The sequence below is a fragment of the Panthera pardus genome, unplaced genomic scaffold (assembly GCF_024362965.1).
Source record: "Panthera pardus isolate Hobbes unplaced genomic scaffold, ASM2436296v1 HiC_scaffold_12, whole genome shotgun sequence".
NCBI lineage: Eukaryota > Metazoa > Chordata > Mammalia > Carnivora > Felidae > Panthera > Panthera pardus.
The window spans coordinates 61,196,172-61,210,443 of record NW_026526677.1 but is presented as its reverse complement, the minus strand read 5'-3'; the positions used below and the strand labels follow the sequence as shown (position 1 = coordinate 61,210,443).

At 38.3% G+C, this 14,272-nt stretch overlaps 1 protein-coding gene across 2 annotated transcripts in view; it reads left to right on the top strand.

Annotated features, from left to right (window-relative positions):
- INTS4 (integrator complex subunit 4) overlaps nt 1–14,272 on the top strand; it is a 117,872-nt gene that overhangs the window by 29,468 nt on the left and 74,132 nt on the right. Inside the window, exon 1 of one of the 2 annotated variants that reach the window (XM_019449925.2) lies at nt 7,417–7,444. The exons of the other annotated variant lie outside the window; for it this stretch is intronic. Within the exon in view, the coding sequence (XP_019305470.1) occupies nt 7,433–7,444 (12 nt within the window). The 5' untranslated portion in view covers nt 7,417–7,432. Of the gene's footprint in view, nt 1–7,416; nt 7,445–14,272 lie in introns of those variants that run through there. 2 annotated transcript variants of the gene reach the window in all.

Here is a 14,272-nt window from a genome sequence, read left to right as displayed (position 1 = left end):
GGCTCAAACTCACGAACCATGAGATCATGACCTGAGCTGAAGTCGAATGCTCAAGTGACTGAGCCACCCAGGCGCCCCTGCCAAGGACTCTTAATGGTTTTCTGACCTGCCTCTTTTTTTGTTTCTTGATGTTGGATTAGGTTAAAGCTGAGTAACTTGCTATGAAATGAACTTCCTCATCCCTCCAAAAGAGATGAAAATTACAGTAGCTGCTATGTGTGCTATGCTTAATATATGCGCTGTGCTTATTATGGTACTTTAGTATCTGGCTTCTCATGTGTTTCTCATAGTCCTTTAGGTAACTACTGTTATCCTTGTTTTACACAGGTGGAAATTGAGGTTTAGGGAGTTTAACTTGCCTAAGCTTTCACAGCTAGGAAGTTGCAGAATCAGGGTATAAACTCTAGTTTCTCTGATTCTAAAACCTGTGTTCTTTTTATTATGCTTTATTGCCTCAATAAACAGACCAACTACAAAGAAACACATGTTTGGGAAGATTTTTTTAGTTTTTTTTTTGTTGTTGTTGTTTTAATGTTTATATTTAGAGAGAGAGAGAGAGAGAGAGAGAGAATATCCCAAGCAGGCTTGCACAGAGCTGGGGCTTGAACCCATGAACCGTGAGATCATGACCTGAGATTAAACCAACAATGAGATGCTTAACCGACTGAGCCGCCCAGGCGCTCCTAGGTTTTTTTCTAACTACAGAAAAAATGTATGTATGTTGTACAATTTGATTTAATTTGCAACTTTAAAAAAAAATTTTTTTTATTAACATTTATTTTTTGAGAGAGAGAGACAGAGCATGAGCAGGGGAGGTGCAGAGAGAGGGAGACACAGAATCGGGAGCAGGCTCCAGGCTCTGAGCTGTCAGCACAGAGCCTGATGCGGGGCTCAAACCCATGAACTGTGAGATCATGACCCAAGCTGAAGTCAGTCGCCCAACCGACTGAGCCACCCAGGCGCCCCAATTTGCAACTTTTAATTAGCTGCCTTTTGTACATAATAGCAGCTTCTAAACCTTGTAAAATTGGTTTTACTTTTTTTTTTTTTAAGTTTATTTATTTTGAGAGAGAGAGATGGGGGGAGGGGCAGAGAGAGGAGGAGAGAGAGAGAATCCCAAACAGGCCTGGCTCTCTCAGTGCAGAGCCTGACACAAGGCCAAAACCAAGAATCAGATGCTTACCCGACTGAGCCACTCAGGGACCCCAAATTGGTTTTACTTTTAATCTTTTTGATAAAATTTGAGAATATAAGAAGCCAAGTGTGTTTGAATTAGAGGACTATTTCTGAGGCCCAGGAAAAAGAATGTTTTGTTTCTCTTAGTAAACAACAAACAAACCCAAACAGCCTGACAAGTACAATATTAAAAGCCTTAAGTAGAAAAAAACTAAGGATAGAGTAAGTATGTCTCCCACACAAGAGAACAGTGTATCTATGAGGTTGTGCTTGTGAGAAAAGTGTCCTACTAAGTGGACTGTTGTGCTTTTAGGTAACAGTTTTTTAAATTTGCTTTAAATAAACATTTTATTGTAAAAATTTATACTTAAGATTAAAGAAAGAACTACACTCATAATTCACTCTCCAGAGGTAACCATCACTATCTTTTTGGTGTATTGCTTTCTAATTTTTTTCTGTCCCTAGATTGTTTGCTATTTTTTTAAACACACAGCTCTAATCATAATTTATGTACAGTTTTGCATTTTGCTTTTTCACTGACATTATAACAAGTATTTTATATTGTAAGTGTATTGTAAACATTTTCAATGGATGCATGATAATTAAACCAAATAATTAAACCACAGTTTACCTAATTGTTCTCCTGTTACTGGACATTTATATCATAAGCACATTAAAAAAAATTTTTTTTTAATTTTACTTTTTATTTTGAAAAATTTACATCCAAATTAGTTAGCATATAGTGCAACACTGATTTCAGAAGTAGATTCCTTAATGCCCCATACCCATTTAGCCCATCCCCCCCCCCCCCCACACAACCCCTCCAGTAACCCTCGGTTTGTTCTCCATATTTATGAGTCTCTTCTGTTTTGTCCCCCTCCCTGTTTTTATATTAGTTTTGTTTCCCTTCCCTTTTATTCATCTGTTTTGTCTCTTAAAGTCCTCATATGAGTGAAGTCATATGGTTTTTGTCTTTCTCTGACTAATTTCACTTAGCATAATACCCTCCAGTTCCATCCATGTAGTTGCAAATGGCAAGATTTCATTCTTTTTGATGTAAGCATTTTTTAAATTGTAAATAATACTACAGTGAATATTGTTAGTCTAAAATGTTTTCTGTATTTAGTTTTATTTCCTAGACATAGGTTGTCACCTATTAGAGTTGTCACTCTAATGAGTTTTTTTAATGAGTTTTAATGAGTTTTTTAAAGGCTCTTGATACTTTTTGCCACATTGGTTCCCAAAGTGTTCCAGTTTATTTGAACACCAGCAGTATATGTGAGTGCCTAATTTTACTGTGTCAATCTAGCATTGGATGTTCCTGAGTTTTTTTCCCCATTCCCCTTCACCCATTTTGCTCATTCCCCCAACCTTTCCACTCGGGCAACCATCTGTTTGTTCTCTGTGTTTATAGGTCTGATTCTGCTTTTTAATTATTTGTTTTTTTAAAATTCCACGTGTGAGTGAAGTCACAAGGTATTTGTCTTTCTCAGTTTGACTTATTTCACTTAGCATAATATCTCTAGGTCCATCCATATTGTCTCAAATGACATGTCTCCTCCTTTTCTATGGCTGTTTAATATTCTCCCTTATCCATTTATCTGTCATTGGACACTTAGGTTGCTTCTGTATCTTTGCTATTGTAAACAATGCTGCAATAAACATAGGGGAGCATGAATTCGTGTTTTTGAATTAGTGTTTTTGGTTTCTTTGGGCAGATACCCAATAGTAGAATTACTGGGTTGTATGGTATTTCTATTTTTAATTTTTTGAGGAGCCTCCATACTGTTTCTACAGTGGTTGTACCAGTTTGCATTCCCACCAACAGTGTATGATTCATGTCCTTGTCAACACTTGTTATTTTTTATCTTTTTTATTTTAACCATTCCAGCAAGTTCAGGGTTTTGATGTACATTTCCCTGATGATTAGTGATGTTGAACATCTTTTCATTTATCTTTTGGGCATCAGTATATCTTCTTCGGAAAAATGACTATTCAGATCCTCTGCCCATTTTTTAATTGGGTTGATTTTGGTATTGAGTTGTGTAAGTTCTTTATGTGTTTTGGATATTAACCCCTAATTGGATGTACCCTTTGCAAATATCTTCTCTCATTCAGTAGGTTGCCTGATGGTTTTGTTTGATGGTTTCCTTTGCTGTGCAAAAAGTTTTTATTTTGATATATTCCCTATAGTTTTGTTTTTTTGCTTTTGTCTTTTGGAGACCTATCTAGAAAAATTTTGCTATGGCCCGTGTTAAAGAAATTACTGCCTTTGTTCTAGGATTTTTATGGTTTTAGGCCTCATTTAGGTCTTTAATCCATTTTGAGTTTATTTTTGTGTATGGTATTAGAAAGTGGTCCGGTTTCATTCTTTTGCGTGTAGTTGTCCAGTCTTCCCAGCACCAGTTATTAAAGATATTTTCCCCACAGTATATTCCACAATATGTCTGTCTTACCCAAAGTGATCTACAGATTTGATGCAATCCCTATCAAAATACCAACAGTATTTTTCACAGAAGAAGCAATACTAAAATTTGTATGGAACCACAAAAGACCCTGAAAGCAATCTTAAGAAAGAAAAAACAAAGCTGGAGGTGTCACAATTTCAGATTTCAAAATATACTACAAAGCTGTAATAATCAAAACAGTATGGGGGTGCCTGGGTGGCGCAGTCGGTTAAGCGTCCGACTTCAGCCAGGTCACGATCTCGCGGTCCGTGAGTTCGAGCCCCGCGTCGGGCTCTGGGCTGATGGCTCGGAGCCTGGAGCCTGTTTCCGATTCTGTGTCTCCCTCTCTCTCTGCCCCTCCCCCGTTCGTGCTCTGTCTCTCTCTGTCCCAAAAATAAATAAAAAACGTTGAAAAAACAAAAACAAAAACAAACAGTATGGTACTGGCACAGAAATAGACCCCCTCATCTGTGGAACAGAATAGAAAGCCCAGAAATAAACCCACAAATATATGGTTGGTTAACCTATGGCATGACAAAGAAGGCTTGGGTATTAATGTTTTAAAATAGAAGATAAACCTGTTAATCTGGTAGGAGGAAAATGGTGTTTGTTTGTTTCAATTACTCTTTTTAAAAAATGTTTATTTATTTATTTGAGAGAGAGAGAGAGAAGAGAGGGCGGAGAGAGAGAGAGAAACCTAACCAGCCTCTGCACTTTCTGCATAGAGCCAGACATAAGGCTCAAACCCATGAACCATGAGATCGTGACCTGAGCCAAAACTAAGAGTTGGATATTAACTGACTGAGCCACCAGGCACCCCCTTTTTGTTTCCTTTTAAAAAGATTATTAGTGAGACTTCATATTTGTTTTTCATTTTTGTTTCCTCTCTTGTGAATGAACTTTTCGTTTTCTTTGCTAGCTTCTCATGTGGGGTTTTTGTATGTTTCTTCACCATTTCTAGAGGCTCATAATGGAGTAAAAATTTCAACCATTTGAATGTGGTAGATCTGTCAAACTCAAGTAAATAAAGCTACCTACGATGCATAGCTACAGTTACTATTTATATTGTCTAATGCCATTTTGTCTGTGATTTTGTCATACATTGTGCCTTGATATAAGATTCACATATAACATTCACCTTTTTTATAGAAGTAATATAAAGTATTTTCTCCAACCACAGTGGAATGAAATTAGAAATCAGTAACAAAGAAATTTGGAGAACTCCTGAATATATGGAAATTAAACAGCATACTCCTATATCACCAATGGGTCAAAGAATAAATCAAAAGGGAAATTAGAAGAAACTTTGAGATGAGTGAAAATACAACATATCACAACTTATGGGATGCAGCGAAAGCCATCTTAGAAATTTATATCTCTAAGTGCCTATAGTAAGAAAGTTGAGAGATCTCAAGTCAGTAACCTATCCTTCTACCTTAAGACACTAGAAAAAGAAGAGTGCACTAAATACAAAGCATGCAGATGGAGGGAAATGCGAAAGGTTAGAGTGGAAATTAATGAAATAGTGAATAGAAAAACAATAGAAAAAAGTCAACAAAACCAAAAGCTTGTAGCTTGTTCTTTGAAAATATCAACAAAAATCGACAAATCTTTAGTTGTATTGATCAGGAAAGAAAGAGAGAAGATTCAGGGCGCCTACGGTGGCTCAGTCAGTTAAACATCCGACTCTTGATTTCAGCTCATGTCATGATCTCATGGTCGTGAGTTTGAGCCCTGCATCGGGTTCTGCGCTCGTAGCGTGGAGCTTGCTTGGGATTCTCTCTCCCTCTCTCACTTGTGCTTTCTCTTTCTTTCAAAATAAATAAATTTTATTTTATTTTTTATTTTATTTTTTTGATGGGAGTCTTTTTTAATATTTATTTAAATTATTTTATTTATTTATTTAATTATTTAATTTATTTTTTTAGTTTATATCCAAGTTAGCATATAGTACAACAATGATTTCAGGAGTAGATTCCTTAATGCCCCTTACCCATTTAGCCCATCACCCCCCACACAACCCCTTCAGTAACCCTCTGTTTTCCATATTTAAGAGTCTCTTATGTTTTGCCCCCTCCCTGGTTTTATATTATTTTTGCTTCCCTTCCCTTATGTTCATCTGTTTTGTCTCTTAAAGTCCTCATATGAGTGAAGTCACATGATATTTTTCTTTCTCTGACTAATTTCGCTTAGCATAATACCCTCTAGTTCCATCCACATAGTTGCAAATGGCAAAATTTCATTCTTTTTGATTCCCGAGTAATACTCCATTGTGTGTATATCCCACATCTTCTTGATCTGTTCATCCATCGGTGGACATTTGGGCTCTTTCCATATTTCGGCTATTGTTGATAGTGCTGCTATAAACATGGGGGTGCATGTGCCCCTTTGAAACAGCATACCTGTATCCCCTGGATAAATACCTAGTAGTGCAATTGCTGGGTCGTAGGGTAGTTCTATTTTTAATTTTTTGAGGAACCTCCATACTGTTTTCCAGAATGGCTGCACCAGTTTGCATTCCCACCAGCAGTGCTAAAGAGATCCTCTTTCTCTGCATCCTTGCCAACATCTGAATGTTAGCCATTCTGACAGGTGTAAGGTGCTATCTCATTTTGGTTTGGTTTGTATTTCCTAAATGATGAGTGATGTTGAGCATTTTTTCATGTGACGGTTGGCCACAGTGCGAGTGGGGGAGGGGTAGAGAGAGGGAGGTAGAATCTGAAGTAGGCTTCCAGGCTTTGAGCTCTCAGCACAGAGCCCGACTTGGGGCTCCAACCCCTGAACTGTGAGATCATGACTTGAGCCAAAGTTGGGACACTCAACCAACTGAGCCACCTGGGCGCCCCTTAAGATTTTCTTTTTAAGTAATCTCCACACCTAGTGTGGGGCTTGAACTCACAACCCCAGAGATCAAGAGTTGCATGCTTCTCCGACTGAGCCACTCAAGTGCCCCCCCCAAATGGGCAAAGCATCTTAATTGGCATTTCTCCAAAGAAGATATACAAATGGCTAATAAACACAAAATGATGTTCAGCATCTTCAGTCATTAGGGAAATACAATTCAAAATCGCATGAGATGCTGTTTCACACCTTTTGGATGGCTGTACTTAAAAGAGGCTTGACCATACCAAGTTTTGGTGATGGTGTGGAGTGATTGGAGCTCTCCTCCATTTCTGGTGGAAATATAAAATGCCTCAGCTGCTTTGGAAAACGTTCAGCAGTTCCTCAAAAAATTAAAGATAGACTTACTATATGACCCAGCAATCCTACTTGTAGGTATCTACCAAGAGAACTGAAGCATATTTACACAAAAATTGGTACATTGAATGTTTATAGCATCAATATTCATAATAGTCAAAAGGTGAAAACAACCCAAATGACCATCTCAGCAACTGATGAATGGATAAAGAAAATACAATGGAATATATATATATATATATATATATATTTTTTTTTAATTTATTTTTTTTTTTTACCATAAAAGGAATGGAATACTGATACATGCTACACCTGGATGAATCTTGAAACCATGCCAAGTGAGAGAGCTAGTTACAAAACACATATATATATGATTCCGTTTATATGAAATTTCCATAATGGGTAAATCTAACAGACAATTAGTAGGTACTTAGGGATGGGAGAGATGGAGGGATATGTGGTTGGTAGCAAAAGGGCATCTTTGAAATAATGAAAATGTTGGAAAATTAACTCTGATAATGATTGTACATACAAATAGATCTGTAGATAGATATATGTATCTGTCTATAGATATAGATATCAAAACCTGTTGAATTGTATACAGTAACTGGATGAATTGCATGGTGTGTGACTTATATTTTAATAAAAAGTACTATTAAAAAGAATTCACTCCTTGGGGTGCCTGGGTGGCTCAGTTGGTTGAATGTCTGACTTCGGCTCAGGTCATGATGTCACAGTTCATGAGTTCCAGCCGCGCCTTGGGCTCTGTGCTGTTGGTGTGGAGCCTGCTTGGGATTCTTGCTCTCTCCTCTCTCTCTGCCCCTCCACCCATTTGTGCTTTCTCTCTCTCTCTCAAAATAAATAAATTTTTAAAAAACCCAAAAAAATAACAATTCACCCTTTGAATTTGAATTGTGGTGGATTTATCAACATTTGTATTGTTTTCACTCTGTTGGCTATTGTGAATAATGCTGCTGTGAATATTTGTTTGAAGTATTGGTTGGAAGTATGTTTTCAGTTTTCTTGGGTATATCCTAGAAATGAAATTGCAGGGCCGTGTAAACTTACATTTAACTTTTCTGTTAAAAAACATTTTTGGGGCACCTGGGTGGCTCAGTCAGATGAGTGTTTGGCTCTTGATTTTGGCTCAGGTCATGATTGCAGGGTCATAGGATCAAGCCCTGTGTTGGTCTTCATGCTGAGCATAGAGCCTGCTTAAGATTCTCTCTCTCCCTCTCTCTCTCTCTCTCCCTCCCTACCTCCCTACCTCCCTACCTCTCCACCTCTCTACCTCTCCCTCTCCCTCTCCCTCTCCCTCTCCCTCCCTCCCTACCTCTCCCTCTCCCTCTCTCCCTCTCCCTCTCTCCCCTCTCCCTCTCCCTCTCTCCCTCTCCCTCTCCCTCTCCCTCTCTCCCTCTCCCTCTCCCTCTGTCCCTCTCCCTCTCTCCCTCTCTCCCTCTCTCTCCCTCTCCCTCTCTCCCTCTCTCCCTCTCCCCTCTCTCCCTCTCCCTCTCTCCCTCTCCCTCTCTCCTCTCCCTCTCCTCTCTCCCTCTCCCTCCTCCCTCTCCCTCTCTCCCTCTCCCTCTCTCCCTCTCCCTCTCTCCCTCTCCCTCTCTCCCTCTCCCTCTCTCCCTCTCCCCTCTCCTCTCTCTCCCTCTCCCTCTCTCCCTCTCCCTCTCTCCCTCTCCCTCTCTCCCTCTCCCTCTCTCCCTCTCCCTCTCTCCCTCTCCCTCTCCCTCTCTCCCTCTCCCTCCCTCCCCCCTTCTCTCCCCCTTCTCTCCCTCCCTCCCTCTCCCCCCCCCACTCTCCACTCACATACTGTCTCTCACTCTCTATAAATAAAAAAAATAAAACGTCAACCTTAAAAATAAGATAGCCAGTTATTAAAACAAAAGAAAAAAATTTTAAGGGCATCTGGCTGTCTCAGTTGGTAGAGCATGCTACTCTTTTTTTTTTTTTTTTAAAGTTTATTTATTTTGAGAGAACCAGTGGGCAAGGGTAGAGGGGTGGGGGGGGGGTGGGGGTGGGAAACAGAGGATCCAAAGAGGGCTCTGGCTGACAGCAGAGAGCCCAATGCGGGACTTGAATCCACCAACAATGAGATCATGACCTGAGCTAAATTCGGATGTTCAACCAACTGAGTCACCCAGGAGCCCTGAATTTTTTTTGTTTCAATAAATCGAGTAAATTTTTAAAAATATAAAAAATACCCATAACATAAAATTTACCATTGTGACCATTTTACAGTGTGCAGTTCAGTGGCATTGAGTATATTCTTAATGTTGTGCCGCCATCACCATCATCCTTCACCCATCTCTTCCCTTTGCAAAACTGAAACTTCCCAGTCTCCCCTCCCCGCTAGTCCCTAGCAACCACCATTCTGTTTTTCATCTTTGTGAATTTGATTATTCTAGTTACTTTTTCATATAAGTGGAATTATGCAATATCTGTTCTTTTGTGTCTGACTTATTTTCTTTGCATAAAATTCACCTCTTGGTCAGTTCAGGCAGCTATAACAAAAATGCTATAAAATGGATGGGCTTCAACAACAAACATTAATTTCTCATGTTTCAGGAGGCTGGAAAATCCAAGATCAGGGTGCCAGCAGATTTGGTGCCTGTTGAGAGCCTCCTTCTTGGTTCATAGGAGGTCACAAGGGAGCTCTCTGGAGTCTTTTTAAGGGCATTAATCTCATTAATGTCATTTCCACCCTCATGACCCAATCACCCTCCTAAAGCTCCTAACCTCCTAATGCCATTACATCAGGGATTAGGTTTCAACATACAAATTTTGGAGGAACACAAACATACAGTCTGTAGCATGTCCTCAGAATTCATCCGTGTTGTAACATGTCACAATTCTGTTCCTTTGTGAGGAACATACATATATTCCATTATATGCATATGCCACATTTTGTTTATCCTTTCATCTATTGAAGGTTGCCTCTACCTTTTGGCTATTGTGAATAAAGCTGCTATGTATATGGGTGTACAGATGCCTCTTTGAGTCTTTCCTTTCAATTCTTATGGTATTGTGGACTGAATTGTGTTTCCCCAAATGTACGTGTTGAATTCTTAACCTTCAATGTGATTTTATTTGGAGATAGAGGCCTTTAGGGGGGTAGTTAAGATGGGTGAGGCTGTAAGGGTGGGACTAATGTTCATATAAGAAAAGGAAGAGAAACCAGGATTCTCTCTCTCTCTATGAATATAGGAAAGACCATGTGAAGACACAGCAAAGAAGATGGTTATCTGCAAGCCAGAAAGAGTGCCCTTATTGAGAACCTAATTGGCTGGCACCTTTATCTTAGATTTTTAGCCTCCAGAACTGCAAGAAGTTAACTTTCTGTTGTTTAAGACCCCCAGCCTGTGGTATTTTATTTTGGCAGCTCATGTAGATTATGACAGTTATATACCCAGAAGGAGACTTCTGGATCATATTGTAATTCTATTTTTAGTTTTTTGAGGAATTGCCATACTGTCTTTCATGGTGGGTATATTGTTTTACATTATCACCAGCAGTGCACAGGGTTCCAGTTTCTCCACCTCCATTTCTCCTTCCTTCCTTCATTCCTTTTGCAATAGCCATCCCAATGGGTATGAAGTGGCATCTCATTGTGGTTTTGATTTGCTTTTCTGTAATGGTTAGTGATTAGTTATGGTAAGCATCCTTTCATGTGCTTATTGACCATCTGTATATCTTCCTTGGAGAAATGAAATTTCAGCCTTTAAGGAACTCATGAGCCAGTAGTCAGGGTTATAAAAGATACTAGAAATAATATGGAGTTTCCTCAAAAAAATTAAAAATAGAAATACCATGCGATCCAATAATTTCAATATTGGGTATTTACCCAAAGAAAACAAAAACACTGATTTGAAAAGATATATGCTACCTTGTGTTTATTGTAGTTTACAATAACCAAGATATGAAAGCAACCTAAGTATCCATTGATAGGTGAATGGATAAAGGAAATATGGTGTATATATTACTCAGCCATAGAAATGTTGGGATCTTGCCATTTGCAATAACATAGGTGGATCTAGAGGGTGGTATGCTAAGTGAAATAAGTCAGCTGAGAAAGAAATATACAGTATGATTTCACTCATTTGTGGAATCATAAAAAACAAACGCACAAACAAGTAAAGCAGAAATGGGCCCATAAATATAGAGAACAAAGTGGTGGTTGTTGGAGGGTAGGGGCTGGAGGGATGAGAAAAATGGCTGAAGTGGAGCAGAAGGTACAGGCTTCTAGTTAGGGCACAAATAAGTCATGGGGATGAAAGGTACAACATAGGGAATATACTCAGTGTTATTGTAACAGCACTGTATGATGACAGATGGTATACATGTGAGCATAGCATAACGTATAGAGTTGTTCAATCACTATGTTGTACACCTGAAACTAATAACATTGTGTGTCAACCATACTTCAATTAAAAAAGAAAAAGAGGGGCACCTGGGTGGCTCAGTCGGTTAAGCATCTGACTTTGGCTCAGGTCCTGATCTCGCGGTCTGTGAGTTCGAGCCCTGCGTCGGCCTCTGTGTTGACAGCTCAGAACCTGGAGCCTGTTTTAGATTCTGTGTCTCCCTCTCTCTCTCTGACCCTCCCCCCGTTCATGCTCTGTCTCTCTCTGTCTCAAAAATAAATAAACGTTAACAAATTTAAAAAAAAAAAAATAAGAAAAAGAATGGGGGCCTCTGGGTGGCTCAGTCGATTAAACGTCCAATTCTTGATTTTGGCTCAAGTTATGATCTCACTGTTTGTGAGATCCAGTCCTACATGAGGCTCTATGCTACCAATACAGAGCCTGCTTGGGATTCTGTCTCTCCTTCTTTCTGCCCCTCCCCTTCTCATGCTTTCTCTATCTCTCTCTCAAAAATAATAAATAAACATTTTTTAAAAAAGAAAAAGAATTTAAAGGGATCTTGAGACCAAAAACCATTTAGGAACCTGGTTCAGGAAAAAATAACATGTAGATACAAAGTAGTAGTGATAAAGTCAATGTGGGTAGATGCAGGGTCTTGTAGGTCTTGTTGAGAAGCCATTAAAGTGTTTTGGCTAGACACTAGGGAGAGAGGTGACCTCAGATTTGCATTTCATAAAGAAGTTTCTTGTGTTATGGAGAACTCATTGAAGAGGCCAGTATTGCCTAGGAGATACCAGTCAAGATGTATTGTATCCCAATTCACAGGTTATAGTAATTTGATTTAAAGTGATAGAAAGATGGAAAAATATGTATAGGTTTGAGAAATATTTAGATTAAGGAGATTTAGTGATTGAGGATGGGTTGAAGGTGAAGGAATTATTCAAGATGATTCCTAGGTTTCTGGTTTTTGTGTCAGATTAGATGCTGGTGCCTCTCAGTGAGAACAGAGAATTCCGGGAAAGCGTTGCATTGGGACCAAATCCAAACACCCCAACAACTTTAAACTTAATCTCCAAATGATAAAAATAATGCAAAGGATTTCCATATATCCTTCTCCATGATTCACCAATAGTTAACATTTTCCCACATTTACTTTGTCACTGTTGTTTTGTATCTACATGTTATTTTTTTCCTGAACCATTTAACAGTAAATTGCAGTTATAAAGCCTATTTCCACTAAAGTAATATTTAAATACTTAAGTGTATTTCTTAAGAAAGCTATAATTTTTATAAATGCAGTGCAGCTCTGAAAATCAGGAGATTGAACTTTGATACAGTACTAATACTAATAGCAACCTTTATTCAAATTCTACCTATTGTCCCAATATTATCCTCTATATAAATTTCTCTTTTCTGGTCCAGGATGCCATAGTGCATTTAGTTTTCATGCCTCTTGTCTTCTTTAATTTGGAAAGGTCCCTTAGCCAATCTTTGTCTTTCATGAGCTTGACATTTTTGAAGAATATAGGCCATTTATTTTAGAATGTGTTGCAGTGTGTATTTGTCCGATAATTCCTCTGTTTAGATTCAGGTTATGCATTTTGGCAGGGATACCACATAAATAATAATTTTCCTTCTCAGTTTATCATATTATGAGGCACAGATGAAGTTTGACTCGTTGATGTTGTTAACTTTGGTACTTGATTAAGGTAGTGACTTCCAGGTTTTTTGTTGTAGAGATTTTTTCTGTGATTAATAAGTGATTTGTGGGGTGCCTGGGTGGCTCAGTCGGTTGGGTGTCCGACTTCGGCTCAGGTCATGATCTCGCGGTCTGTGAGTTCGAGGCCCGTGCCGGGCTCTGTGCTGACAGCTCAGAGCCTGGAGCCTGTTTCGGATTCTGTGTCTCCCTCTCTCTCTGACCCTCCCCCATTCATGCTCTGTCTCTCCCTGTCTCAAAAATAAATAAATGTTTAAAAAAAAAAGTGATTTGTGGGAGATACTTTGAGATTATGTAAATATCCTCTTCCCCATCATATTTTTACTCAATATTTTAGTGACTCTTAATAAATATTGCTGACCTGGTTGTTCTTTGGTCATTGCAAAATCATGATTTTCTAACTCTTACTTCTTCTGTGTTTATTAGTTGACATTCTACTGTAAATAAAGCATTCCCTCCCTTCTTTCCTACTCTCTCTCTATTTTATTGAATATATTATAATCTATTCCTATCATTATTATTTTTTGAAGTTCAAATTGTTCCTTTATATGTCTTTCAAATATAAGGTATGAATCTGCCATATTTTTTGTTTCACAGTAGGAAGAAAGTCATGCCTTCAGGTACTCTTAACTCTTCAATGTTCATTTCATTTTATCCTGTCAATAACCCTTTGAGGTACATTGTATAGCTAATCTTCATTTGAGAGATGAAAAATTTGGCTGACAGATTTGGCTAGGAAATTAATATTCTTTTTATATGTAGCATCTATACAACTGAAATTGGAGATCTTCTGCTTTCCTTCCTATCTGTGAAGATTTTTTCCAACTGGACAAATGTATCTTGTCATTTTTTCATATAAAGCTTTCTTAGAACCTGGTTTTAATTTTTCTTTGTCTCCATCTCACCTTTTGTTCCAGTCTCTGTTTCTATGGCAAAAGTACATTAAATTCTTAAGGCAGCATATAGAACCATACAGCCTTTTAACATTTAAAATATTATTTAAACCACTATTTGTGGTTTGTTAGAAGGTATCTGTTAAAATCATTTGCATATGGGGCACCTGGCTGCCTCAGTTGGTGGAGTGTGTGATTCTATCTTGGGGTTGCAGGTTCAGGCCCCATGTTGAGTGTAGAGATAACTTAAAAATAAAATCTTTAAAAAAATCACTTGAATACAAAGTACACTGAATTTTTGTCCGTGCTTAAACACAATCCATATTGAAACTGAATGAATCAGTAAGTTATTTTTGTCTTAAGAAACTTCATTCTTAGATTTTTTTTGATACACTTAACCATTGATGTTTTCCCCCTATAGCAATAGTTTTAAACTGGTTTAGTCTGGTTTTGACACGGATTGCTCTTATTATT